Source organism: Pterocles gutturalis, unplaced genomic scaffold (genome assembly GCF_000699245.1).
Source record: "Pterocles gutturalis isolate BGI_N339 unplaced genomic scaffold, ASM69924v1 scaffold8470, whole genome shotgun sequence".
Taxonomy (NCBI): domain Eukaryota; kingdom Metazoa; phylum Chordata; class Aves; order Pterocliformes; family Pteroclidae; genus Pterocles; species Pterocles gutturalis.
In genome coordinates, this window is record NW_010140725.1 from 41,000 (window position 1) to 68,814 (window position 27,815).

The 27,815-nt window shown below is 39.7% G+C and overlaps 1 protein-coding gene across 1 annotated transcript in view; it reads left to right on the forward strand.

The window, feature by feature from the left end:
• Nucleotides 1–21,571, forward strand: part of BCL11B (B-cell CLL/lymphoma 11B (zinc finger protein)) — a gene marked incomplete at its 5' end in the record, with an annotated part of 48,354 nt that extends 26,783 nt beyond the window's left edge. The window contains one exon of the mRNA XM_010083776.1: nucleotides 19,063–21,571. Coding sequence (XP_010082078.1) covers nucleotides 19,063–21,074 — 2,012 coding nt within the window. The remainder of the gene's footprint in view (nucleotides 1–19,062) is intronic.
• Nucleotides 21,572–27,815: the final 6,244 nt, after the last annotated feature.

The window sequence follows — 27,815 nt, forward strand, 5'->3', positions numbered from 1 at the left end:
GCTTCCCAGCCCTGCCCCGTCTTGCTGAAATTGTGCATGCCACGGCCATGGCCTTTCCTCCTTGTAGAGCTGATGATGGCTGTGAAGGGGGCAGCGCATGGCAGAGGTGCAGAGGCACTTGATCTGTCAGCCACCAGCTCCAAAACCTGACACAAACACATTGGTGTACCCTGAGGAGGGAGAACTGTCAGTGTGGAGCCATCTACTAAATGTAGGGGATCTTCCTCTGTGGTGGAAGTGGGTCTAGAAACAGACATTTTTTAATTGATACCTCAGATATTATTTTATTTTCTCTCCCAACACTTCAATGACCTTGAGTGTTTATCTCACCTCTTGAGGGAGTGGATAGGGGTGCTCATTTTGTCATCGTGAAGGTTCGTGTTATTCACCGAAGCAGTCAGGACTTCTTGTATGTCTGGTACCTAACATTCACTGTTAGTTAATTGGGAGAGTATTTGTTAACTTTGATGGGTCTGCTGAGCAGAGTCCATATTGCCAAGTTCAGTAGACAAAGCATATACACCAGATTTATCCATTCCTCATCCATCTTGACAAAGGGATAAATATTGATTCAAGTGTTCAATCTTCTTTCCCTCCCACTCCCCCACTCAGCAAAACCCAAAGAACATGTTTTATGGATAGAGCCAAATGACCAAGCTTAGATAAAAATACCTTGTGCTTGTAGATATGAAATGGAATCAATTAGTCTGAGTAACAGGTCATCTTGCCTGAGAAAGCACACATCACTAGGTCTAAAAAGATGACAATATGTAATTTATAAATATATATCATTTGAATTTCCTAATAAGTTAGAAAAGAACCTTTTACCGTCATCTATTTTAATTGTATAATGAACCTTAAAGTATATGAATCAGCTTGATTTAAAAATACAAAAAAGCTAAAGTACCCTAATAATAAATCTGTAGGTGTGTGTTTGGAAAGAGATGCAGTCCGTGTGACTGATGAGATATTAACAGTTTTGACCTGATCTCTTGGTGACTGATATTGATAATACTCATTTCTAGAGTGCACTGAGGCTCCCAAACGGCACAGCCTCCGTTAAGGTTGGAAGGGGGTGTGTGCAGCTCACGCTGAGTCCGGTGTTTCTAAATGGGGTACTTGGAGCAACCCAATTCATTTTTGTGAATCATGGCTGTAAATTTAGAAAGCAGAAAATGCCTATTTCATAATGCTGCCCTGACTCTGGCAATGTGGCATTATTTTTTTCACGTACTCTCAAGTGTTCCTCCTTGTCTGAAACACCACCGGCTTGGGGTTTCTCTTAAGGAACCCAGCCTCAGAGTTAGGAAAAGTTTTCCTGATGATCAGCCTACACAGTCACTGGCCCAATTAAATCCCATTACTTCTTGTTATACCCCAGTGGGATCCCCCAAACAATTCCTTGGCATTCTCACTATCTGTCCCCTGTCAGACACTCCTGGATGCTTATCTGGAGCCTCCCGCCAAACTCCGGCTATAAGTCAGCCTGATTGCTGTCTGCTCTGTGCATGTCCGGGGCTTTTCTTTATGCTTTGCATCCCATATCCCTCAATTGCATTTTTTCTAAATCTGGCCATGATGTTTTGGTTAGAAAATAACTTCTCTGTAGAGTTACGCATCTGCCTGAGAATGATAAATGCAAAACAGTCCAGACTGAAGGTTGTCAATTAATCCCTCCATCATCCAGCTCTGTCTGCTGGTCTCAGGGGTTGTAGAGGAGGGAAGGCTGTTGGTCACTGCTTGATCCAGGGACAATGACACCGAGCTGTGGAAAATACCCTTACTTCTCAATTTGTACACATCTCACAGAATCTGACCCACATCGAGGCTAAATGGGAAACTGTTTTTCTACTGAACAATGACCCAAGACTGTGTGTAATTCTGTGCACCTTGCTAATTGGAGGGTGTTGTGAAATTGGAGGTAATTCAGAGAAGAACAACAAAAGTGATTACAGTGTTGGCAGGACTGTTTCATAGGGAAAGAAAAAAAACAAGAATTAAAAGCATATGAGCAAGTTAAATAGGGAGCAGGTAGAGGAAATATGATTCAAGTAACAGTGGCGGTGATTCAGTAGTGTGACACCCCCTCTAGCCCCCGATTTCCAAAAGGTTTGGAGTGAAGTTATGAAGTCTGTGAAGCCAATGGGGCTTCAGTATCTGCTTGATGTTATGCACCAGGTACATTTTCAGAATGAGAGCTACAGCTGTGAATAACAGGTAAATTGGACTACGTATGAAATAAGCATTAGGAAAAACTTCCAGACCATCACTGATTTTCAGATTGTAGAGTGTTTTTAAGAGGTGGAAAAATGTCACTTTTCAGCAAAGTACTCATAAACTGATCTTCCAGCGTCAGGTGGATTTTGCTGTCTGTATCACTAGGGGGTATGGCAGCCATGGTCTGCTGCCATGACACACTCAGGTTGCACTTGGCAGTGCAAGTGTCCCCGTTAAATGCCCTGTGAGTCAGCCAGCAGATATAAAGTAGACAGAGGTAGCTTCTCACTCGCAGTGAACCGAAGTGTGGAAGTCATTTGCACAGGACATTGCAGGGGCTAAAAGTAACACACGGGTTCAGAAAAGGATTCGGCAAAATGAGGAAGATAGGTCAGTGGGTAGTTAATAAAAATGCCAATGTGGTCTGGATCAACCCCTGGCACTGAAAGTCTCTAAATCATTGATTTCTAGGAGCTGAGAGGTCTGGATAGGTTGTAGTTGTGAACTTTTTTCAACATTGATTCCCATGCTCTTTGCCTGGGCTTCTGCTGGTGGCCATAGCTGAAAATGGGGTCCTGCATGTAGATCTGACCCAGGGGCTTTATGTTCTTATACGAGCAAGAGCAGTAGCATCTGGCTGGTGGCAGTCTCAGCGATTTCACTCTGTCTTGAAAGAGACCTCAAGGTTTCAGTGCCAGGATGCCAACATGTCTCTTACAGGCTTCCTGTGTGAAGCCAATGCAGCATTTGGGACTGGCCTGAACACCCTCTTCCACTAGTTTAACTAAAGAGGTATTTCAGTTTAACTAAAGGGGTATTTCAGACAGACAATGCAGGATACTTCAGGGTAGTTTGTTTTGACTGACTGCCACCCCAGTTTAGCTGGCCTGTTTTAGCATACCTATATGAGAAATTTCCTGATGTAGCCAGTTTTAAGCTGACAGAAATAGAGGCTACACTGGGGTTTGTACTGGTTAAAGCGAGTCCTTTTGATTAAACTGGTGCCAAATTCTGTGTGGACAAATCCTCGTATTGTAGGAAACCCACAGATCCTCCCTTTCCTCTGAAAATCATATCAGGCTGGTGAGTCCTATGGACCCAATCTAATAGAAATGGAATTTTTACCATGCAAATCTTATTACCTAAAGTGCCAATGAAACTAATGGGATTTTGGATAGTAAAAAATACTCTGTACGTGATACATAGTTTGGAATATAAATTCATTGGGGTGGGGGGGATATAACGAAAAGGAGCTGTTATTGCATGCGCTCCTTTGTGATTTTGGAGGACCTGTTCCTCCCAACACCCCTCAGCTCCCTCTTGATTTCAGTGGGACCAAAGTGGTGTTTAGCATCTTGCTGAAAACACTGAGCTGCTTGCAGAATTTGTTTTTCAAAATACACATCTGTCTATTTGTTTTAGAATTTATTTTAGGAAGAGGAACAGAAGTAAAAAATACCCCAAACACTCCACTCCAAGGACAGACATCTAGAGGAATATACATTTTTCCAAAGGGAACCACTTTTGCTGTAGAGGTCAGCTGACCGCACCAAGAACACAGGGAGAATTTGAACATATTTTGACTGAAAGGCTGAAAACTTTGAACTCTGAAAATTTTGAAAAGGCTGTAACTATTTAGAAAACATTTTAATTTATGCCCCCCCCCCTTATATACACACAGATATATAGTGTCTGATTTATATATATATGTGCTAGTGTAGTCAGGGTGACAACCTGTGTGGCAACTCAGGCTGAGGACAGTGTCAGCAGATAGATCCAAAGTTCATAACCAAAGTGCTGCAAACACTACAGCTTTTAAAACTGTCTCCTATGGTTCCTATGAGTTGTGATAACATGGCACAACTTGCAGAGGGTTCAATAGCCCTTCTCTTTGCTTGGGCAGAATTCCTACTGACTTTTCAGGGAGCTGAGTTTATATGTACATCCATCCCTAAAATATTTTAAGGTAAAATCTTTTTAATAACCTACAACATTGTCCCATTTTGGTGGTGATGCTGATTACTTGGTTTCCTGTCACCTTGAAAGCAAACATGCAATAAACAATACCTTTACTTCTGTATTTATTTTAATGAAAGACACAGAAAAGCCACTTTAGAAAAGTGGAGGAAAGAGGAGGAGGTCAGATAAAAACAACTGCAGTCTGATGTTCGTTTTTGTGGCATTGATAGTTATTATTCCCAAAGAAAATAATGTCCTTTTTTATTTGCTTTTAACATTTTGCCCTTGGCATCTGTTCCATCCATTGTGGACTAACCTAGACTCTGTTCTCTGACGATGGGTTAAAGCAAGCACTTACTGAAAAGCATTCTCTACTTAATTACTTTTCCTTCTTCTGGAAGCTATTTTTTTTATAGTCACATGTTAATTGTGTATTAGTAGGCCTTTCTGATTAGTTGAAAACATAATGAAACCTTTGTAAACAAGAGGGAGAAAGAGGGAGAGGGAGGGAGGGAGCAGGAAGGGGGGAGAAAGGGACAAGGAGAAAGAGAGGTGTGAAGTGGGGGCTGGACCAGTGTAGGGGGGAGGCCAGTGAATTTTGAAAGGCAGAAATAATGCCAGTGGAAATTTCTGTTTGTTTGAATGACAACTTCCCTTGCCCAAATTAATCAACTTGCTTAACGAGAAATGAGATGCATGGAGATGCAAATTGCTGCCGATCTCCAAAAGCAGGGTGGCAAAGGCAGCAAGTTGGAATGGTGTGGAGGGGGCTGAGCCGCAGCTGTCCACTAACAAGTCAGTCCTATTTGTAAAGGGCACAGAGCTGAATAACGGTTTTGTTATTGGCTTTCTCTCTCTCTCAGCCGTAGGTAGAAATGCTGCATTTGTTTCCAGCGACTATTTCAGTGAGATAGATGTCCTCCTCTTTCATCTCGCCTGCCCGTTTGATTCCCACACTGGAGCCCTGTGTTCCTCGTGCACACTGGCCTCCCCCTGATGGGGCAGAAAATTTGGATGCACGAGGAACACAGGCTCAGGTGCCGGCTCTCAAACACGGAAGGTAATACCAGGAATTATTAAGTTATCTGCAACACCTCTCAGAAGGGGAGGAAAAATTTTAAAAAAGGAAATAAATGGTACTGAGGACCCAATTCAGTCACGCTCAGATCCCAGCCAGTGCAGATCAGATTCGGTGAATCAGCTGAATCAGGTCCTCTTCTTGGAGGTGTTTTTTTTCTTTTCCTGGAAAGCTGCTCCTTAAACACAATTCACATTGGTTGTTTTTAAAAGGACTGTCCTCTGTTTGCAGCGCTGGATTTTGAACAGGCAGATCCTCCCCCCCTTCAGTCCTCCGCTCCCACCCCCTTCTGTTACTGCTTTAAAGAGCTGTGCTTATAGGGATTTTGCAGCTCTCCGTGTGTTATTAGAAAACGTGTGGCTGGGACGGTTAAAATGGGAGTGCTACTGTATGCAAGAGCAATGTTCACTGTAAGCAATCCAAGGAAATCCTGCCAAGGCAGTATATGAACAGCAGCCAAGCAAAACACAGGCGCCTTTCCAGTGAAAACCAGCACACTTCTGCAAATAGAGGAAAAATTGACTTTCTGATTTGGAGTGTTTCTACAACTAAGAAGAATTACTACAGTGATTGTTCTAAAAATATTTTTTCGGCAGCACATTCTCAAAGGGATTGGGATGCTTAGCATTGTTTAATTATGCTTCTCTTAGGTGATCAATATGGATTGTATAGAAATAAAATAGGAAGTTTTTAGGATCTTGTTTTAAACCAACGTTGTCATTATTTTCTGCCACGTTATAGTGGCATAAACCACCACGTATTTAAGGAGCAAAAATTGTATTTTTATCTTTGCACTTCCGGAAGTATGATTGGAGATTCATCTTTAGCAACTCCGTAGTCATAGATTGCAATTTAACGGCTTAATCTAGAGTAACCCCCAAAATCCCTGCTTCTGTAACTGATGGATTTAATTTTTCATGTGAAGTATTTTATACCTTCTTCTTTCCCTTGTTCACCCCTTGCCCCCCACCATGTTTAGCCTTTTAAAGCTTCTGCTCATTTTCTTTGTTCACCCAGTCTGGGATTTTCCTGTACAGGACTTTTTAGTCCTATGGGAACCCTTTAGTGTAAGATGTGTCTGCAGACATTCTGGCATTCAAGAAATTTTCATAATGATGGAAATTGAATGGGATTCCACAAATCTGTTTATTGCCAAGAATAAATATATTATTAAAAAAAATGTTTTTCTACTCTCAGCTACAATTGTTTCAAAGAATTCTTAATAACGGAGTTTAAGAATGCAGTCAGTTTATCCAAAGTGAGCTAAAGAAATAGGATAGAACTAGGGAGAATTATTATTATCCGTTTTTACTTCCAAAATCCAACATAATACCAGCATAAGAAAGAGCAACATAATTGTCAAGGACTAATTTCAGTTTATGTATTTCTCCATTTCAACTGTTTTTCTTTTAACTAATGATATAAAAGATACTTTACTAGATATGTCTCCATTTATTCCTCTAAAATATTTACAGCTGGGTTCTTCAGGCTAATATCTGCTGTGAACTCTGTTCTCTTCTTTTAACTACACCACCGCAAACCAGATTTAGCCCTACATTGAAGACAGTGTCTTGAGACTAACAAATCCCAATGTGGAAGAAGACCCTCATCCAGAGCCGATTGAAGCCAGTGGAAAGATTCATATTGACTTTGTTGGGCTTTGTATTGGGATATTAAACATTAATTTTCTCTCCTTTTGAGCTTAACTACTAATTTTCAGAGTAAGATACTCTCTACTTTAAACAAATCTTAAAGTTGCCCTAATTTACTAAATTAACTTGTGCTGCATTTACTATTCAGGCAAAACTTCCAGTAGGGTGGAATATATAGGTGTTGTATATGCTTCTCACAAGATAAGACTGTGATTTTGAAGGTCTAGTCAGAATAAATGAAGGACAGACCTCTGCCCTGTACTCAGTCCCCTTTCTCCTTTATGCATATTGCTGTGTTCATACAGGGAGCAAACAATGTATATACACACACACACACACATATATATATATACAAAGACACACACATATATATATGCATATGAACATATATACACATTCTATATGTGTGTATATGTATATATATATAAACAGTAGAAAGCTTGAAAAAGGTAATAATTTCTGCCTTGAATGTCAGGGCTGTTATCCACTGTGTTCAAATTAGGACATGGAAGTTGTGGCATATGCCCTGCCAAGGCATAGCAGCGCAGTTCTGTGTCTTTATATGTTGATGCCTAACAGTGAAACCAGGTGAGATCTGGCCCCAGGTGCTGGCTGCTGCATGCATTGCTGAACAATTTTTAAAGGATGCAGATTGGGTGGTTGGAGGAGGAAAAAGTAGGTCTTTTTCTAAACGGATCTTTTTTTTGTAAAATATGTTGTAGGTTTAATGCAATCATTAGAAAAATGATCGACTTAAGCTTCGTACATTCCTCTGATAGCAGCTTGGTATAATCCAGTCCTGACCTGGCTCCCCGTGATGTGCAGCACTAGTTGTCATGGAGCCCCAATTATGCCAACCTGGGGGAAGATTTTGTTGAGACCATGAAACTCATTTCACTGGTGACTGTACGTGAATGTTGAATTAAGGGTCCTTCACCAAATTACTCTGAAGGGAAAGCTTGGATATTGAAGAGGTGCTCCAAGGACTGCTTCTACTTTCCCTGACTGCACACCAAGAACCTACATGGCTTGAAAAACAGCAAAGTGATTTCCTTCGTTACTTTCAGTGTAAATCCAGTTTTGAATCATTTTACCTTCAAGTCCATAGGTTCAAATTCTGTGGTCACCAGAGATGAGGCATCAAGGTAAATTTGCACATAATTTGGATAGTGGCCCATGCTGAAGGTGTGTGGCTTCTAAACCTAATTAGAGGTGTAGTGTTTTGCAGGCAAAAATTATTGATACACAAGGAAGGTTTTATTCGGAGACATCTGTAGGTTGACAGCTGTGCCAGCCATGTCTGTTCTTCTGAGTAACGGAAGCCGTGCAGCCAGGAGTAGCAGTGTTTTCCTGACAAGTGCTGGGAATATTGGTTGAATTGCACTATGAAAATATTTTCATTATTTTTAGTATTACTGTTCTGCAAGCAGATCTGAGATGTGTGCCTGCCTATGTCTGTGTGCACGAGCGGGTGAGGTAGAGAGGGAGGGCTGTTATTTTTATTTTTTTTCAATCACACCTTCTTAGCATTTTGTACATATCAGCATTCTAGCTGAGCAATTTGCTAATTGCACTGGAAGACTCACTTTAAATTCAGGAATAATGAAACTTTGAAACTGTAACATTTTGACTGGCGAGAATGACCAGTCTTCTTTTCTCTTTTTCAGTGAGCTAGTTGAAGGAAGCTGGCATTGTCGCAGAGTGAAAGCTCTGCAGAAGTGCCGCAGGTTTTTCATATGGAAATGTGAAATAATGGGGTGATTAAATAGAGCTGTATATTAAAGTACATCTGACATTAGAATTAGCATAATGTGCTCTAGCCCTAGGCTGAGTACTTTATTTGCCATCTGCGTCGGACCAAAATCCCCTGGGGAAGCGCTAAAATATTCTGAATAAACTCAGCCCGAGTTCTTATTGAGAGTAAAATACCATTTGTGGCACGTCGTATTGATTCGTCTTAATTGCGGTGCAGAAAAGAACATTCAGTTGCTGATGACTTTTGTACTCTGTGACAAGTCGGCTGGAGTTATTCTAACACTGCAGTTGGTTAACCTGAACAGACTGTCGTGCTCAGAGAAGAAGAAAACCTTATCTTCAGTAGCATAAACTACAGTATCATCTCCCGGCTTTACTCCTTTCTATCTCAATGCAGCATCCTTTTTTTTTTTTTTAATTTTTTTTTTTTTTTATTCCTTGAAAACAGCAGCCAACATATTGAAGGGGAAATGGGGCTTCATTGAATCAGTCCAAGCAAATTCACATTCTTGCTTAGTTATTCTCCCCAGTCTCCCTCCCCACACTTCCATCCCCATATCTTCTTAAAAAAAAAATCCAGAAACATCTGACCAGCTTTCATCTAAGGGAGTGAAAATCAGTGAAACTTGTGCTTGGGGATCTGTCTCCAGAACCATTAGTTCAAGAGATTTATTATGTATATTTTGTAAAAAGCTGTGCCTTCTCCTGTGCATAAGCCCACAGTCTTAGTCGGTTGTAATGGTTTGATTTTGTCAACGCTCCACTCAAATAGGTTACTGACTACCTTTGAAAAAGTGCTTATAACATGCATAAAAGATAAATTTTTCATCTGAAGGAAAATACTTTGATGCTCCATGCAATTCTGTAACATTCATAAGGTCCAGTTTTTACCCTATAATTGCCTATCATTATACACAATTTACATATTCAAACATTCTCTACAAACCTTAGTCTAGCATGTTTTTATTACAAATTCAGATCAAGGGAATAACCTTTAACTTCAGAGACAAATGAGACAAATTTACAAGTGCATGTCTGCTGTTTTCTTGTGTTTTATAAATCCCTGCAGACCCGAACACTTTTGCTATAACGCCACTCAGAACAATATACATATATTACTACTTGTTTGTAGTGCTTCGGTAATGAGTCCCTTTTGTATTAGATAACCTATATAATTCAGCATCTAGGCCCTTCATAACGTCAATTATCTCCTCATAGCTAAATGTACATTCCATTAAAACAAGATTTACAGCCTTTATAATACTTCTTAGGATTGAATGTGGAGATTTTGTGGATTTAAAGAAGCAGAGATGGGAGTTAGCATTTGTTAAAGAAGCAATGAATTAAAACAAAAATGCTATTTCATTTACTAACTATGAATAGGCACCTAATACCCTTAAGAAATAGTTGTAGTAAACCAGACTGAAGTACTCCTGGGGAAAAAAACAGGAAAATTTGTTTCCACCCTTTGGCTTTTTTTATTGTTTTCTAATTTACTCTTTATTTTTCCATTATATGACATGGACAATTTCCTTTATGTATCCTCCTTTAAGTTCCTATTCAGATTATTGAGAATTCTTACTTGTAAGATGAGAAAATGGCACCTTAGAAAAGTCTGTGAGAAAAAAAAAAAAAACCAGAACTTGCCAGTTTTCAAACAAAACTACTTACAGGAAACCGATTTAAAGGGAAGCTGCTGGCATATTTCATATGTTGTAGAAAAGACTGACATTATTTCAAATGCATTTGAATACCTTATGGAAAGAAAAGGCCTAAAAGTCCTTGAGCAATACAAGGGTTTTTCATGAGTGCTGTAAATGGGATCCTATATATTAAACCACCAGCCATGGGTAGTCCTATGGCCTTTTCATCTCACGAGTGGGTACATGTGCCCCCTCACATTACACTTCCCATTTTCACTGATACTTTTCACTATTTTATACAGCAGGATTATAAAGCATCCTTTCAGGCTGCTAGCTGATATCTTAGGTTCAGAGAAACTAAAAGACATAAAGCTGTTTAGATGCTAAAGGTGGAGTCAATTGAAACTGTTGTATCACAAAGGGCTAATTTAAAAGTTAACTCTTTCACTATTGATCTTTTATTATTGATTTTCCTGTTTGCTCCTTACTTTTCACACTTCTCCCTTTCTCTGCTTTATAAATTGCCTTTGTATTTTAGAATTTAACACCAATTAGAAGAAGGCGTTGAGAGATGACAAACATGTTTTTAATCTTCCATTTTAATAGAGCTCCTGGATCAAAATCCCTGTGTTGTGAGTTCCAGTTTTTGCTATGCATTTTTATTTATTTTTCTGCACTAAGTAAAAGCACTTCTTAGACTTCTGTAAGCTGAACATTAACTTCCAGTAAGCCACAAGCTCTTTTAAGGAATGAGAAATTGGACATCCAGAAGGAAGTTGCCCAAAATGACTATTGACATTTTATACCTAAAAATATAATATTACCATTTTGTAATGCACTAGAAATTAAACTGAGCTGTGCATTTGGCTCATTTATGTGAATCTGGCAGTACAGATCTGAGGTATGATTAAGTCTCACAGAAAATGGGACTATTGAACACAAGCTGCATCTTCAGCCAAAGGTCGCCTCTGTCCATTAAGAAGCAGGAAGCATCTGTTTGTGTTATGCATGGCTGTAGTCTGCCTGCAGTCTTCTTTTTTTGTAAGTATAAATGGCAGAGAGGACATATAAAATGCTTCTGGGGAAAGTTTAATGAAAAAAATATCACAACTTGCTATATTCATATAAGCCTAGTTAAGATCCTTGTTTGTGATAACCTGGTATAGATTATCTGAAAAAATTTGAATTCTGCAGTGGTGGTCATTGGAGCTACTTTGAATTCATAGCAGGGTAATTCAAATCAGAGTTTGGCTAAGAGCATGATTTTAAGGTATCAGGTTGATATCTCTGAGTTTTCCAAGGATTCATGGTCTTTGTTCTTGGAATTATGAAAGGATTGGCTATAGACAGACAGCATGACAGTCTGACTTCTCGTCTATGTGACTGGAAATTAATCTGTTTGGTTTTCCACTCGTATGATAAAATAGTTCATTTGACAAAAAAGGTATTTATTATTACAAGAATGATAAACAGACAACTTGCAGTCCTGCCTAATAGAAAAGGAACACTGCTGAAAAACACAAATAACGTCAGAAAATAAGGTTCCAAAAATGGGGCAGCATTTGATCCACCGAAGACAGAGTTTGGCTGTTGGCTTTAGCATTGAAAGAATTAATAGCATATTAGTAATAATAGTATAATATTAATATATTTTAATATTAATATATTTTAATATTGGTGTGAACCAGTGCTACTGTAGACCTTTTCCAACAGGTAGAAAATGCTCTCTAGAATATTTTCATCCCTAATTAAAATCCGTGCAGGGAATGAGAGGGTCTTGTGGGGTTTGTAGGTTCTCTTGGCATAAAGCTTCTTGCATAATCTCTGTAGAGAATTTGCAGTCTCACTAGTCAAGGTAGACACAGGATGGGGAAAGCTGTAAAACACGCAGGCAGTGTGTGGGAGAAGAATATTGCATGAAGTCGTGATTCTTCTTCTGTTTGAAGATGGCACTGGAGGAGATAGACTACTCAAGAGGCAAGGCAGAAAAAGAGAACAGGGAGGAAACAGAAATCTGTTACTAAGAACTAACACTTCTTGGTTACTTCTCCTTTCTTCAGACACCCTTATTTTTCTATCCACCTCTTAAAAACATTTAATTTTTTTTCCCTTGTCACATTCTTTCCTTTCACCGACCTCATTCTGAGATTCCCCATTTCCTGATGATGACAGGCTCTGTGGCCCCTCATGCTTAGGCTCTTGCAACTAAACCTTCATCTTCTCTTCTTGACTGAGATGCACTTCAGGTCAACTGAGCTTCACAAGAGGGTGTGACTGTTTATCTGAGTGGAGAATTGGAGGTTCTTAGGTTGTGAGACTGCAGGCATCTTGCTAAGTCATAAACCACCAACTTTATTTGCCAGTTGATGCTTACTTTAGAAATTGTTGGCAACAGTCCCCAACACTCTCAGCAGGATGTGCTGCAAGACTCTCTTGAACGCTTTCTTTAGTCAAGGCTGTTGTAGGGATGGATGCACTGTGTTAGCTCTGGGATTGGATGGAGGAGCTGTGTTTTACATCTTCAGCTTGTGTTGCCATCAAAACAAAACTAAAATGAAGAGAGGTATAAAGAAAAAGGGTTCCTTTGCATTTGGTGTTTAAAACTAGTGTCTGGCATTGGACTGGCAGTGGTGATCCTCACCCAGGCTTGGACCCTACTTAACACTTCTCTCTTTTTTATTGAGATTGTCAGTCCCTCTACAATGGCGGTAACAGCACTTCCAAACACCCCGGAAAGTGCAGGGAGGGTAAAACTCTCAATACTGGGTGTGCTCAACGTACGTTTATTCAATCATAAACATATGTAAGTAAATGTTTTTGCTAACTTGGATAATTTAGAGTGGTAATATGCCTTATAAAACCTCTTCAGCAGAAATACCTATATTAGAGATATTTTTGCATACCCAGTCAAGCATTGAGTGTGAAGAGATATAGTTCACACTGCAGATCCACACTGCAGACACCTGGAAACTATTTGGCCCTTGTCTAGGTGACCTGTCAAACCATGTGTAACCATATATTTTCTTCACTATGAAACACTAAATCTTTCCAGTATTTAATACCCTTCTCTTTAATGTCAGCTGGTCTTAGAAGGAGACTTGTTAAACTAGTGTTCTCAATTATGGCATTTTAATTTAATAATAATTCAATTAAAGGTGTGTTTTTTTTTATGGAGCATCCACGCTACCTTTATTGGTATTATTAGAGTAACCATCATAATAACAAGGAGTAATTATTTAAATGCTCATTAAAAATCGAGTGGTGGAGAAGAGTAACATTGGTGGAAAGATTGTGGGAAGCCGATACATGTCTGTTCCTGAGTGCTACAATAAAAGGTGTCCTTTCTTTAACGCTTGCAAGTTTCTACTTTTCCTGAACTTCTAAAGGTGCAGTAAAGCAGCATTAAAATTCCTTAACATTTTTATTGCTGCTCTTGTAACTTTTTAAAGGGAACCAGAAACATTTTCTGGAAAGTATTGCTAGAGGTAAAGAACGGCAGTGGTTATGTGGACCTGACTGCAGGTCCTCTCTGCAGTCTTGGCAGGGGTTATAAGTGGGTGATTAAAAAGAGGGGGAGTTCATTTTCTGTTACAGCTAATGGAATTATTCAGGCATGCTGAGGGGAGGACTCTAAGGCACTGGATGTCACTGTAGCCCAGCAGAAAATAATGTATTCTCAACAGTTCTTATCTCACACAGATTATTGTTTGATGGTATCCAGAATAACTGAGGATATTTTGAGGGAAATTTATCTCTAGGGCAAAGGCGCTCAGCATTCAGGGTATATAGAAAGTCGTGTACCAACTGGGCAAGGAAGATCTGTGTATCACTAAATGATACAAGTCAGACTGCAGAGGACAGATAAGTCAGCGGATTCAGGCTGGCTGGTGCAGTGGGATGAATGTCCACAGACCTTGGTTACTCTTGTTCTGGGCTGGGCAAACTGACCTGTCTTTTCTCACTGTCCCCTTTAAGGGCAGAATTTGGGAGGCAGGATCTGAATTTAGCTTTGTTTTGTGCTGTTCATGAAAGAGAAAAAAGCTCATTATTGCTTTGACATTTTGAACGGAACATAATCTGTCATGCAGCAATGGAGGGAACACATTTTAATATTTCTGGAAAAGACCATCTTTTGTCATAGTACACAGAAAAGGCAAGAGTGTTCAGTAAATTCATAGTTTATAATTACCTGCTTAGGGTGAAGATGCCAGAAAGATTTTTAATCTACCAGATCAAAACATAACAAGATCTAATGGTTGGCAGTTGAACTCAGCAATTTGAATCAGAAAGAAGACAGGTTTTTTAATACTGAAGACAGTCAACCATTGACACAGACTACTCTGGTACATAGTGAATTCTCTCTCACTTGGCATTTCCAAATCAAGTTTGGAGAAGCGAGTGCTAAAAGACATGAGCTGGTTCAACAGCAAATCACTGGGCTGGATGATATCTGTGTGTGAGCTGTAGACTAAATTGTTTCCTATGTTTTTTGTGCATGTGTGGGTAGGACAAAATATTATGATCTTAAATAGTGGGAAGAAAGATTTAGATTAGGCATTTGGGGAACCCTCATGATGGTAAAGGAGAGAAGGAATGAGGTAGACTTTGGGAAAGTTGCAGACTCTCCATCTGGGTGGTCGTTGAAGTGAGATAATGGAGCATCTGTCATAGGAATGAATAGATGCATATATATGGACATCCCTTGGGTCAGGAGTTGGACAAGGGCAACCTTTAAGGTTTATTCCAGTCCTCTCATTCTTTAGTTTCATGGTCCTTCCTAGCCTTCAAATCAATATTTCTGAACCTATACACCTGTGTCCCAGTAGGATCCAGCCCTACAAATCTGTCTCATGTCTGGTCTCCAGTGTCACTATTTGTTTGGCTTTAGTGCAACCTTGAACCTACTATTGACTGCTCAGGGCTGGTGGCCTGTATGTCTCATGTCAGTACATACACTGTATCTACCAACTAATGGTAAGATAAAAAATTATACTTGAGCCATCAACCCTGAAAATCATGCCTAGTTACAGACCGTAGGGTTGAATCCATGTGCAATTCATTGAACAGCATTAATGAAGTCTTGGCTTGTGCTTAACTCTAAGCACATGAATAATTTCATCACTATCCAACAGAGCACTTCAGCCTGTGCTTAAGTCTCACTGATGCTGATTACTCACATGCTCAAAGTCAAGCACATGCTAAAGTGATAAAGACTGCATATGGCAAAGCCTATATAGCTAGTTGTCATAAAGTGAGTATTTAGACAGACTTCAGTGCAGGTGTCAAGGGATTAAGATAGCCATATATCAAAAGTAGCCCTATAACAAAGAGTTTTATAGTGTAGGTGCACTGCATTATTAAATATAAAGATCATTCTTAAGCAATACGTGGCTGTTTCTGGGCACGTTTAAAATATTTAGCAAGTTTTTGAATTTAAAAATGTTTGGAGTGGATCTTCAAAGACTTTTTGACATTGTTCTGTTCTTAAGAGTGAGCATCTACACTGCTCAGGGCAACTTCTAGGCAAGATAACCATGAAGTGATAATATAAAAATGAACTTTTTTTTTTTTTTTTTTTTTTTTTTTAAAGGAGGAGTCTGGGGACAGTCTTTGAGGGCTGTGAAAGTTAAAATATGTGTATACAAGGCATGCACACATGAACACTGATGAAGCAATCAGAGATTGGTAGCCAGGTAGCCTGCAGTCAATTTTGCCGTCATGTTGGGGTCTCTTGAAGAGGAGTGTTAAGGAGCACAAAAGCTAAAGAAAACAAAAAAGAAAGAGAAGACTGTTTTATGACTGCTAACTTGTAAATCTTAGATCACTAATAGCACTAATTTGCTCTGTTTGAAAGAAAATTAAAAAAGAGGGGGATTTACTTTCCTCACTTGAATTTCATGGAGGTGAAATTTTGGAGAACAAAACAAAACAAAACAAAACATCTCAGTTCCATGTAACATGTAGTAGCAAGCATCCAGCCAGCTGCCATTTTGAGGGTAATTTTTTTAATCAGCCATTTCAGTTTTAGATTGGCATTGATCCTCAGACTGCTCAGGAATTTTTCTTCTTACGTATGTGCCTTTACTGAAGTAAATGTGTTGCTGTTGTCGTTGTCTAATACACAGCTGCTTTCTTCCTCTTGTCAGCTCTTGAGCTAAGCAAGGAGAATGCATGCACATGCACACACACACGCTCACACACTTTATTTTTTTAAAGAAAAAAACCCCACAACAAAAAAAAGAATGCATGCTGTGACTTTAAAAATGAAAGAATTGAACAGCTGTGGGTAATAAATCGATTAATTAGAGTGGATAAAATGAAGGTGAAGGGTGCAGAGCACTCTTTAATTTGAAGATATATGACCTTGTAAGATGCTGCACTTCATTTGCTATTAGATCACACTTCAGAAGGGGCTTTATTAAAATCTATTCTAGGGTGAGCTGAGGTAAAACATATTGTTAAAAAAACCTTTTGACAGAGTATGTTATATACTTTAGTCTGCTTCAGTGGTTTCTGTCACTTTTTATACTACACATGTTGCCACACAAGAAAAGTTAAAGGTCTAGGCATTTTCATCATAATTCTGTAAGAAACAGGAATTTAAATATTTGAAGTAATAATGGGAGCATTTACTGTTGCTTTGGCTGCAGAGCTGACATAAAATTCCCTAACTGCCTCAGTGCTGAGTAGATTTTTAAGGGATAATGTATCAGTTCCTTTCCGTGTTTGTATGTGGCTTTCATTAATGTCAATAGCAGTTACGAGCACTTTTTCCAAGCCGAGTACAGTTCCCAAACTAGTGTCTTTTCCAATAGCAGTTGTTAGAGATTAATCAAAGCAACTGGGTCTGTCCCATATGATGCTGCATGCAGGGCTGGGGCACAGGGGCTGTGTCAGCCAGGCAGAAATGCCTGCCGTGTTCTCTACATTTTTCTTCTCTGTGGAGAGCCAGCTTCTCCAAAATCAGGGTCTGAAGCTGCTATCCACAGCATTAGCCCTACTAAATCAATAGGAGGGTGAGGAACATCACATTTATCACCCACCTTTGTAAATAGGTCTCAATCTGATGGATGCTCTTCTCTTTATGCTTTTATGGATGTTCAATGGGTGATAAGATTAGATAGATAGACTGACAGGCTGATAAGTAGGCAAATAATCTTCTAGCTTTCTTGTATAAGGTTTTGCAGGTTTTTTTAGCAGCAACCATTCCCGCAATAGCCAGAAGAGGGAAATTCAGTCAGCAGCACTCCTGCTTTGCCTGGTGTGCCTGAGTTAAATTTTTTTTCCTTTTTTTTTTTTTTTTTTTGAATGCTATGAGTCATTCCTCTTTACAGAGTTAGTTTTGATAATACCATTCTGTTCCCCTTATAAACTCTTTCATTTTCAAGCTCAAGCAACAGTTTTTTGTGAATCGCAGTCCTCCCTGTCTATGAAGGGGTTGTGTAGTTCAGCTTTGGATCTGAGGAGGGGCTGGGATCGGGCTTTGTTCGAGTCGTTGCGCAGATACGCGTCAGGTGGGAAGCCTGGTTCAGGTTTTGAACTTTCAGGAAGTTTAGTGCCTTTAGGTGCAGCATGGCCAGTGCTAGCCAAAATATGTGCTTTCATAAACAAAAAAACAAACAAACAAGTTAATTTTAGATTTTCCAAATGGGTAGTTTATTTCCCGGAAACCTCCCTCTCATTTAAAAAAAAAACCCAAAACAAACAAGTTTTGGATCATGATTTCCAAGTTGACACATATTTATGAATTTATCAGAGTCTTGCAGAGGGATTAAAAAAAGGATGGGAGGAAAAGTGCTTTTTGAAGATAGCACATAGTTTATATTGTGCCCAGGACTGGAATTTTCTAGCTAGCAAAATTATGACTGTAGTGCAGACTTGTCCACACCTGTCCTTTATGTAAAGCTGAATCAAGGTTAAAGGAATGCTTTCCACCTTTATGCAGTTGTTCAAAGAGGCTAGAAAGGCAAATAGAACAATGTTTTTGGCTCTGGTGAGCATTTCTGCATTGGAGGGCAGGCTCAGGCTCAGAAATTCTTGGGACCCAGTTCAAGCACAGCCCGACATTTGTTACTGTTAATTGCAACTGTGCTGTCGGCTTTGATTACCGGATGTTTCATTTGAGTGGCTTCTTGGTGTTTTGGCAAAAAGAATGTCAAAGTGGTTTATGCAAGGGTACATTTTCCAAGCTCCTGTTGACTTGAATAGGACTAGTGCAGCTAAATACCTACACAGTATTTTAAAAATGGAAGTGCTGGCATGACTGAAGCATGTATAAATTAAATTCAGCAAGATCTCAGGGGCCTGCTGCATGAAGTGTATAAAAACATAAAATGAAAGAGTGAAAATGACACTGAAGCTCCTTGCACATGCCTTGTAAAACCTACCACACTACATTTTCATTGTTTTTTGTCTGTAGTCATAAATCCCTTGAAAAAAATCCTTTTTGTGGAATAAACACATGAAAGGATTTTGATCCTTATGCATCATAAAGGAAGGTTTTATTTCCAAGTTAGAGGATATAAACATATATAGCACCAATGTGTATGTGAGATATTTGTCATACATGTTAAGTGAATGAGTATGGTGAGTAAATGTGCTGTTCAACAATTTATATCAGTCAATACATTGCAATTAAGTCCTTCTTTCAGAAATGCCAAGGAGGAAATGTGTTAGCAAAATAAAGTGCATGCCAACTGTATTTAAATGTTCTCCCCTGTATTATTTTTTGAGTGTTCTTTCTGTTTTTCTTTTATAGGTAAAGATGAGCCTTCAAGCTATATTTGCACAACATGCAAGCAGCCTTTTAATAGCGCTTGGTTCTTGCTTCAGCATGCCCAGAACACGCATGGATTCCGCATCTACCTGGAAACAAGCCCTTCAAACAGTTCCCTTACTCCACGCATCACCATCCCTCCTCCTCTGGGACCGGAGACTGTTGCACAGTCCCCACTGATGAATTTCCTTGGAGACAACAACCCTTTCAATCTTCTGCGGATGACAGGGCCCATCTTGCGTGAACACCCTGGCTTTGGTGAGGGTCGGCTCCCAAACACGCCTCCACTGTTCAGCCCACCGCCTCGTCATCATCTGGATCCACATCGCCTTAGTGCCGAAGAAATGGGGTTAGTTGCCCAGCATCCCAGTGCCTTTGACAGAGTTATGCGTTTAAACCCCATGGCAATCGAGTCCCCAGCGATGGATTTCTCCAGAAGGCTTCGAGAGCTGGCAGGAAACAGTTCCACCCCTCCGCCAGTCTCGCCCAGTCGCACCAACCCTATGCATCGCCTCTTGAATCCTTTCCAGCCAAGTCCTAAATCACCTTTTTTGAGCACCCCGCCACTGCCCCCCATGCCCCCCAGCAGCACTACACCTCCCCAGCCTCAGGCCAAGAGCAAGTCCTGTGAATTCTGTGGGAAAACATTCAAGTTCCAGAGCAACCTTATTGTGCACCGGCGCAGTCACACAGGAGAAAAACCCTATAAGTGTCAGCTCTGTGACCACGCTTGCTCCCAGGCCAGCAAGCTAAAACGCCACATGAAAACGCATATGCATAAAGCTGGCTCCATGACAGGCAGGTCAGACGATGGACTGTCCACCACTAGTTCCCCCGAGCCAGGCACAAGTGAGCTCACTGGAGAGGGACTGAAATCCAGTGAGGCAGATTTCAGGAATGAGAGTGATCCTTCCCTGGGCCATGACAATGAAGAAGAGGAAGAGGAGGAGGAGGAGGAAGAGGAGCTTGAAAACGAGAGCCGGCCAGAGTCAAGCTTCAGTATGGACTCAGAGCTGAGTCGTAACAGAGAAAATGGCTCCAAGTCGCTGCCGGATGAGAAGTCCCTTGTCCTGGGAAAAGTCATCGAGAATGTAAGTTTAGGTGCCATCCAGCAATATAATGACATGCTAGCTGAAAAACAGAAGCGGAGCAGCTTCATGAAAAGGTCTTCTGACCAGCGAGACTTGTGTCCTCGAGACCTCTGTCAGAGAGATCCAGGTGATGAAGACTCAGTGGTAGGAGAGCTGGACCGCACTGAGGAAGGGACGGTCAATGGAAGAAACTTTGGCCCAGGTGAACCATTCCCAAACTTGTTTCCCCGCAAGCCAACACCTATCACAAGCCCCAGTTTAAACAATTCCTCTAAAAGAATAAAGGTAGAGAAAGATTTGGACTTGCCACCAGCAACGATAATACCTTCTGAAAACGTTTACTCCCAGTGGCTGGTAGGGTACGCAGCATCACGGCACTTCATGAAGGATCCGTTCCTCGGATTCACAGACTCCCGACAATCCCCCTTCGCGACCTCTTCTGAGCACTCGTCGGAGAACGGGAGCCTGCGTTTCTCCACTCCACCGGGGGACATGCTGGACGGGGGGCTCTCAGGGCGCAGCGGCACGGCGAGCGGAGGCAGCACCCCCCACATCAGTGGTCCCGGCCCCGGTCGACCCAGTTCGAAGGAAGGGCGCAGGAGCGATACATGTGAGTACTGTGGCAAGGTCTTTAAGAACTGCAGCAATTTGACGGTGCACCGTCGGAGCCACACTGGAGAGCGGCCTTACAAATGCGAGCTCTGCAACTATGCATGTGCCCAGAGCAGTAAGCTGACGCGCCATATGAAAACGCATGGCCAGATAGGGAAGGAGGTCTACCGCTGCGACATTTGCCAGATGCCCTTCAGTGTTTACAGCACCCTGGAGAAACACATGAAAAAGTGGCATGGAGAACATTTGCTGACAAATGACGTCAAAATTGAGCAGGCAGAAAGAAGCTAAGCCCCCCCCCACCCCCGCTAGGTTAAATTTCAGGGGTCTAGGTAACATTTTATTTGTACAGTTTAACTATTGCCAACTGAGAAAAGATGACCTAACTTGCCTCCGTAAACATAACTTAGCATAACTATGGTAGGTGCCAGACTTTGGCACTTAAAATATAACCTGTGTCTACAAAGTTCTATTAAACCCGAGGGTTGATTAAGGCAGTAAAAATTGTGGAGCCTTTTAACTGTGCAATAATTTCTGTATTTATTGGGTTTTTGTAATTTTTTGGCATGTGCAGGTACTTTTTTTTATTCCTTCTGTTTAAATTTCTTTTAAAATTTTGTTGGGTATCCCTTTTTAATTTTACCCAGTTGTAGCCTGAGATTACTTGCATTGTAGGGGAGAAACATATCTTTTTAAATTATAATTTTTGGGCCGCTGCTTTGTTGAAATTTAAGCTAAGCATGTGTAATTTCTTGTGAAGAAGCCAGCATTTGAACAGAAATCTTCTTTTCTTTTTTCTTTTTTTTTTTTTTTTCCTTTTCTCTTCTTAAATAACCTTGAAGATTAGGGAAAACAAAATCGTACAGCGGATAACAATCTTTAAAATTAGCACTTTCTTTTGAAATTGGATCAAATATGTAGCACTGACAATGTCGCTGACGATAGAGGCCTTTGCTAGATGGATTTCATCACTAAAGTTATGGAAACAAAAAAAGATATAGGTGCAGAAGGCAGCTACATTGAAAAACCGGAAATGTTCTTAATTGTGCATTACTATCGGATGGTTTCTTCTTGTTGTTAAAAGCTATGGCTTTATGTCACTTTCCGCTTTCCCTCCCGCCATGCTTCCCAGAGACAGTAAAAGTACATCTTGAGTATTACAATATTCTTTTCAAACCTTGCAGGAGCCAAATGCTATCTCTTTTTTTTTTTTTTTTTTTTTCTTTTCCCCCAAAACTGCAGAATCATAAATTTGAGTTCAGGACATCTACTTTAGCCTAGATTTGCTGTAGTTAAAATAATTACTAGAGGATGGGAAAGTGTGAATTTCTCAGTGAAAAGCCTCAGCTCATAGGCATTTGGTTTATGAACAGAAATATTAGAACTATCTTCTATAATGTACAATGATGGTATTATAAGGAAGGGAAAAATAAATTCTACTTGATTTACCTGTCTTGGCAAGATTCTGCTCGTACTGAAGTCATTAAGAGTTTTCCCCTTGTCTTAATTAGGAACAGACTGGAATTGTATTCAGAGAAAAAAGTAATAAAAACAAAAAATGCACCTGCTCTGCTTTCAAATTCCTAATTTTTAAAAGCCTTTTACGACTAATATTAAAAAACAGTGGACAATTATGGTTAGAGATTTTAATTATGTTGACCCGCACTTTAAAGCTTTTGTTTGTGGTTAAGAGAAAAATGGCTTCTCAACAAGAAATTACATCATATTCTTCTACTTGGCCCAAAGGTGGGTTAAACTGTAAGGGAACAGCTGAGATTAAGTGTCAGTGTTGCTAAGCATGGCATTCACAATACTGGCACTATAAAGAAAAATAAATAAAAATAATTTATTGGACAGTTTTTCTACTGCCATTCAATTTGATGTGAGTGCCTTGAAAACTGATCTTCCTATTTGAGTCTCTTGAGACAAATGCAAAACATTTTTTGTGAAATGAAAAGACTTTTAAAAAAAAAAAGTAAAACAAGAAAAGTACATTCTTTAGAAAAAAAGAGCCACATTTACTTTAAAAAAAAAAATTACTGGTTGAAGATAGTGGACATGAAAATGCCATAAGACCCAATCAAATGAAGATGTATACCCAGCACAACTTCGGACATCCATTAGCTGAATTATTCTCAGCCTTTTTTTTTTTTTCAGGACAACGCTGCTTAGGAAATGGAATGGAAATGATTTACTGCTGAATTAAAACTCAAATGACACAAATTACAAGTTGTTATCATTCAATGAGAAAAAAACAATTCAGGAACAACGGCTAATTTTTTTTAAAAGTTAAATTTAGTGCACTCTGTCTTAAAATACGTTTACAGTATTGAATACATACAAGGGTAAAAAAGAAATTGTGTGTATGTGTGTTTGAGCAATCTTTTTTTTTTTCAAAGTTTGCTTAATAGGTTATTAAAAAAATTGCCATAATGGCCATGTGTATATTGTTTTCTTTTGGTGACGGGGTTTTAGTATATATTATATATATTAAAATTTCTTGATTACTGTAAAAGTGGACCAGTATTTGTAATAATGGAGAATGCCTGGGCATTTTACAAAACCAGAAAGAAAAAAAAAACTTTTCTTTTTTCCTTGAAAATGTTGCAGTAAAATTTAAATGGTGGGTCTATAAATTTGTTCTTGTCACTGTAACTGTAAAGTCTTGAGTTTTAGTAAATTTTTTTCTGCCTTGGGTGTTGAATTTTTATTTCAAAAAATGTATAGAATCTTGTATTTGGGGATTAAAAGGTGATTGCTACACCCCGTAGAAAAAGTACGTAGAAAAAAGTGCTTAATATTGTTATTGCTTTGCAGAAAAAAAAAAAAAAATCACGTTTCTGACCTGTACCTATTTTTCTCTTTTTTTTTTCTCCCCTTCCCCCCTTCCCTTCCCCTTCTGGAATGGATATTGATATTGGTTGATTCATATGATGTAGGCACTTGCTGTATTTTTACTGAAGCTTGTAATTTTTTAACTGTACGCTTGTCCTTTTAAAGGGATTTAATGTACCTTTTTGTTAGTGAATTTGGAAATAAAAATAAAAACAAACAAACAGGCTGCCATAATATATTTTTTTAATTTGGCAGGATAAAATATTGCAAAAATAAAAAAAAAAATTTGTATGTGAAGTCCTTATTGTACAGGAAAAAAAGGGGGTTGTTAGACGACCTTTGAGTAAAAGAAACAAAACAAAATTATTAAGTGCTGTTTTATTTTTTTTTTGTTATTGTTGTTCACAAATAATTTTAGTTGTATATATATTTTTTTTTTGTCAGAAATGGCCTACAAAAAAGTGCTGTTCCCACAGGGCTCTAAATAACTTCAAAGTTGCCTGGACCCCTTGCATCAAGGTTTTACCAGGTATGGTTGAACCAGGCTGGATGGTTACTGCCTATTCATGTGAAATGAAATTCTGTTCCTGTAAAGGTGTCTGGGGTGACATCCCACAGCTTCCCTGCAGATTCCAGAGAGAGAGAGGAGATTTTTTCCTCCCTTTCCAAACAAGAAGATGTGCAACACATCTTCCTTCTCACAGCTGCCCCATCTCACTGCCCCCCACACCCTGCCACAGACCCCGGTAGAAAGTTGTTTTATAGCAAACAGTGAGAGCTGCTGCATCCGCTTAGACACAAAATGGTAAAATGGGCTGCTGTTGGTACAGCTGTAACTGGGTTGAAGTAAAATTGGTCCAGGCACAGCCCTCCTCTTCCCTGTCAGAACAGGACCTACTCCATGTACAGGTCTTGCCAGTCCATGTTATTAGCTGCTTTGCTGCTGTTCACTCCTAATTGTACATTCCATAAATTTCTGAATGTTTGAGGGACTGGGATGAAATCCTGTGCCTTTTGATTTCTCTCTTCTTTGCTGTTCTTTCTCTCTCTCTCTCACGCTCTCTCCTTTTGGGTCGAGGGGAAGACAGGTGGCAGAAGAGGCACTGATGCTCTAGTGAAGGGGAGAAGGAGAAAATGCTCACCGCTCTTGCAGGAAATGACGGTAAAACTGAAACACACACACACACACAAATATTTCCATGCCAAATTCTGCTGCTTTCATCCGTGCAGAACTGCTGGTGCAATTGAAGAGGCATGGGTGTGACAGCAGGGATAATTTGGTCCAGCTACCTAGCAGATAGATATATGTCTTCCTGGCATGAACAACATACCCTTAAGACTTCTGGACAAATTCTGGATCTCAATTAAACTGATACAAATCAGGAATTATTCATCACTCTTAGTTCTGGATTACTCCAGTGTAGCTGAGGGTGGAATGTGGTCCCTTAAAGGCACATTTTCACTTCTTGGTGAAAATACAGATCTCTGGCATTCATATAAAACCAGAGTCATGTCACAGAACTCAGCAGAATTCCTTGGACATGTATCAGTGTAATGAAGATCAGAAGCTAGCCACATGTTTTCAGTCCACAATTTGTTGATTTAAGAAAGAATTTCACCTTTCATAGTGTAAGTTGCTTAGCAGCTCCAGTCTCCCTGTTGTTCTTAATTATCCAGGATAGCTAACACCAGCAGTTGTCTAATTTTGTGACTTAGGTCACTGAAACTGAAAATAAGTCACCCAAAAGCACAAGAGTTGTGTTTCTGAAGACTAGTGATAATGAAATGGCCCTCCTTTTCTTCTTGCTTAGAAGAACTGTAGGTTACTAGGCCATAAGCACAATATAGCATAGACATAAAATAGCTAGAATGCTGCCATAGTTGTCTTCACAGTTTAAGTAGTTTTTTATTATTATTTTAAGGCTGAATTTATTGCTTTCATTGTCTAGTCCTGCTACCTTTGAAGTCCAGAGCAAAACTCCAGTCAACTCCCTTGGCAACAGGACAGGTCCAAGAACCTGGTTTTAGAAAGAAAAATACTTGTTTTTAAGGAAAGGGTCAAAAAATCAGCATTTCATCCCAGTCCTATGTAAAAGACAGTCCAAGGTTTTGTTTATCACAGGCAAACTCATTTTTATGGTGCTCTTTGTATTTTAGAACTGCAAAGCAAAGTAACGTTGATTTAAATCGTTTGCATTTGTACCGGCAAGGCAAAATATTTTTATTACCTTTTTCTATTACTTATTGTATGAGCTTTTGTTGTTTACTTGGAGGTTTTGTCTTTTACTACAAGTTTGGAACTATTTATTATTGCTTGGTATTTGTGCTCTGTTTAAAAAACGAGAGCACTTTTTTTTTATTATGGATAAAATGTTGAGATGGCTGGAGGTCATTTCAATATGGCTTAGTGAAATATTTATTGTTCCTTTTATTCTCTGTACAAGATTTTTGGCCTCTTTTTTTCCCCTTATTGTCACAATGTTGAGTTCAGCATGTGTCTACCATTTCATTTGTACGCTCGTTCAAAACAACGTTTGTTCCAGTTTCAAGTTATAAAAATAAATTGGACATTTGACTTGATCTCCAAATCTTGTCTTTTCTGTTTTTTTGAAATTGAGGGGTGGGAAGGGGAAAAAAGCAGGGAGTAGGGAGCTGAAGCTTTAGTGTAGATGATAGAGCTCATGCAATATTTTTTGTTGGTTCTCATGGAAGTCAATCAGGAGAGAATTCTTGTTTGGGGAGGACACACGAGTACCTGTGTGATGCTAAGCAGGCGCCCAAGTCCTGCTTGTGTCACTTGGACTTTAATGTAAAGAGTTTCCTTAGTGGGTCTTGAGAGAAAATGGTAGAATAATGCTTGAAACAGTCAAATTTCTCATGTGAAATTATGAGACATTTGGGGTGATTAGTGCAGTCTTCTGAAGATGGTGAGAAGGGCTGTGCTCTTGTGTTTCTTTCCATTCCCATAAACTTAACTGCATGCTGTATGCACCTAAGTTTGTTAATGTGTTTTGCTTCTTGGATGCCAACATAAATAGGGAGAACACTTACTGATTTAACCAGGAGCTGAATTTGGGCCACAGACTGTGTATTGTTATGTGAGAAGCACCAAAATGTAGCTTCAGCTAAACATCTGCTCCTCCTCTTCAGCTAGGGACAAAGGCATGCACAGTCAAAGGCAAAATTTTGCACAATTTGCAGTTTGAGCATAAGAGCTGACAGCTACAGGCAGTTCACTGTGCTGATACTCTTTATCAAGCCAACCTGTTAGCAAATGCATGGAAATCTTAAATGAGAGAATTGTTATTCAAACCATTATTGAAAAGCTCAGGAAAGATTTGAAGTGTCAGAGACCAGATTCTGATTTCCTGGAGGCCCTGGTCCAACAAACCATGTAACAGGCTTGTGATTCAAAGCAGGTGGGTAATTGAAATTCATTTCAAAGGATCTGCTCCTGGACTTTAAAGTATTTGGCTCAACTCAGAAGTCAGGAGGGGAAGCTGAGTGGTTTGTGCTACAGAAGAGTTCCTACAGATGGTCCCTTCCTGATCTCAGGCTCCCTGAATCTACAGTCTAAATTTAGGTACGTGTGTAAATGCTTTGCTGGATCAAGGCTTCAGAGTGATATAAAAGTTACAGTATTTGAAAAGTTGCACTCATGAAAAACCAGTGAAAATGAAATCAGAACCCGATGCTGACAATTATATTGGGCAATAGTTCACACTGTAATTCCCAAAATACTGCGTTCATTTTGAATGCCTTCTGCAGTGAGCTGTAAAGGCTGTTACATTTTACTTCTAAATTTTGTGCAGTTTGCATTTGAATGGGGTGTTTTTGACACCCCATAAACATGACTTCACTCTAGTGGAGCTTTACACAGCTGTGTCATTTTGTCAGCTTTAAAGGCGTTGCAGGCCTTGCGGATGTTGATCTGGTGTTGGAAGATTCAGTGGCAGGAGCCCCTGCCGTGATGGTGGCCCTGAGGGTTTGGAGGTGAGAGGGGACTCTCCGTCCACTGCATCTGGTAGGGGAGGCAGTATCTGCCCAGCAAGGAGAAGCATGGACCGCCTGGAAGTAGTAATGTCTTAACTCACCACTGCTGGATCTGCTAGAGCTTGTCTGTCAGAGCCCTGATTACTCACACAGGTTGGCATGAGAAAAAGCGATATTAGAGCCTTTGGACAGAGGAAATGTGAG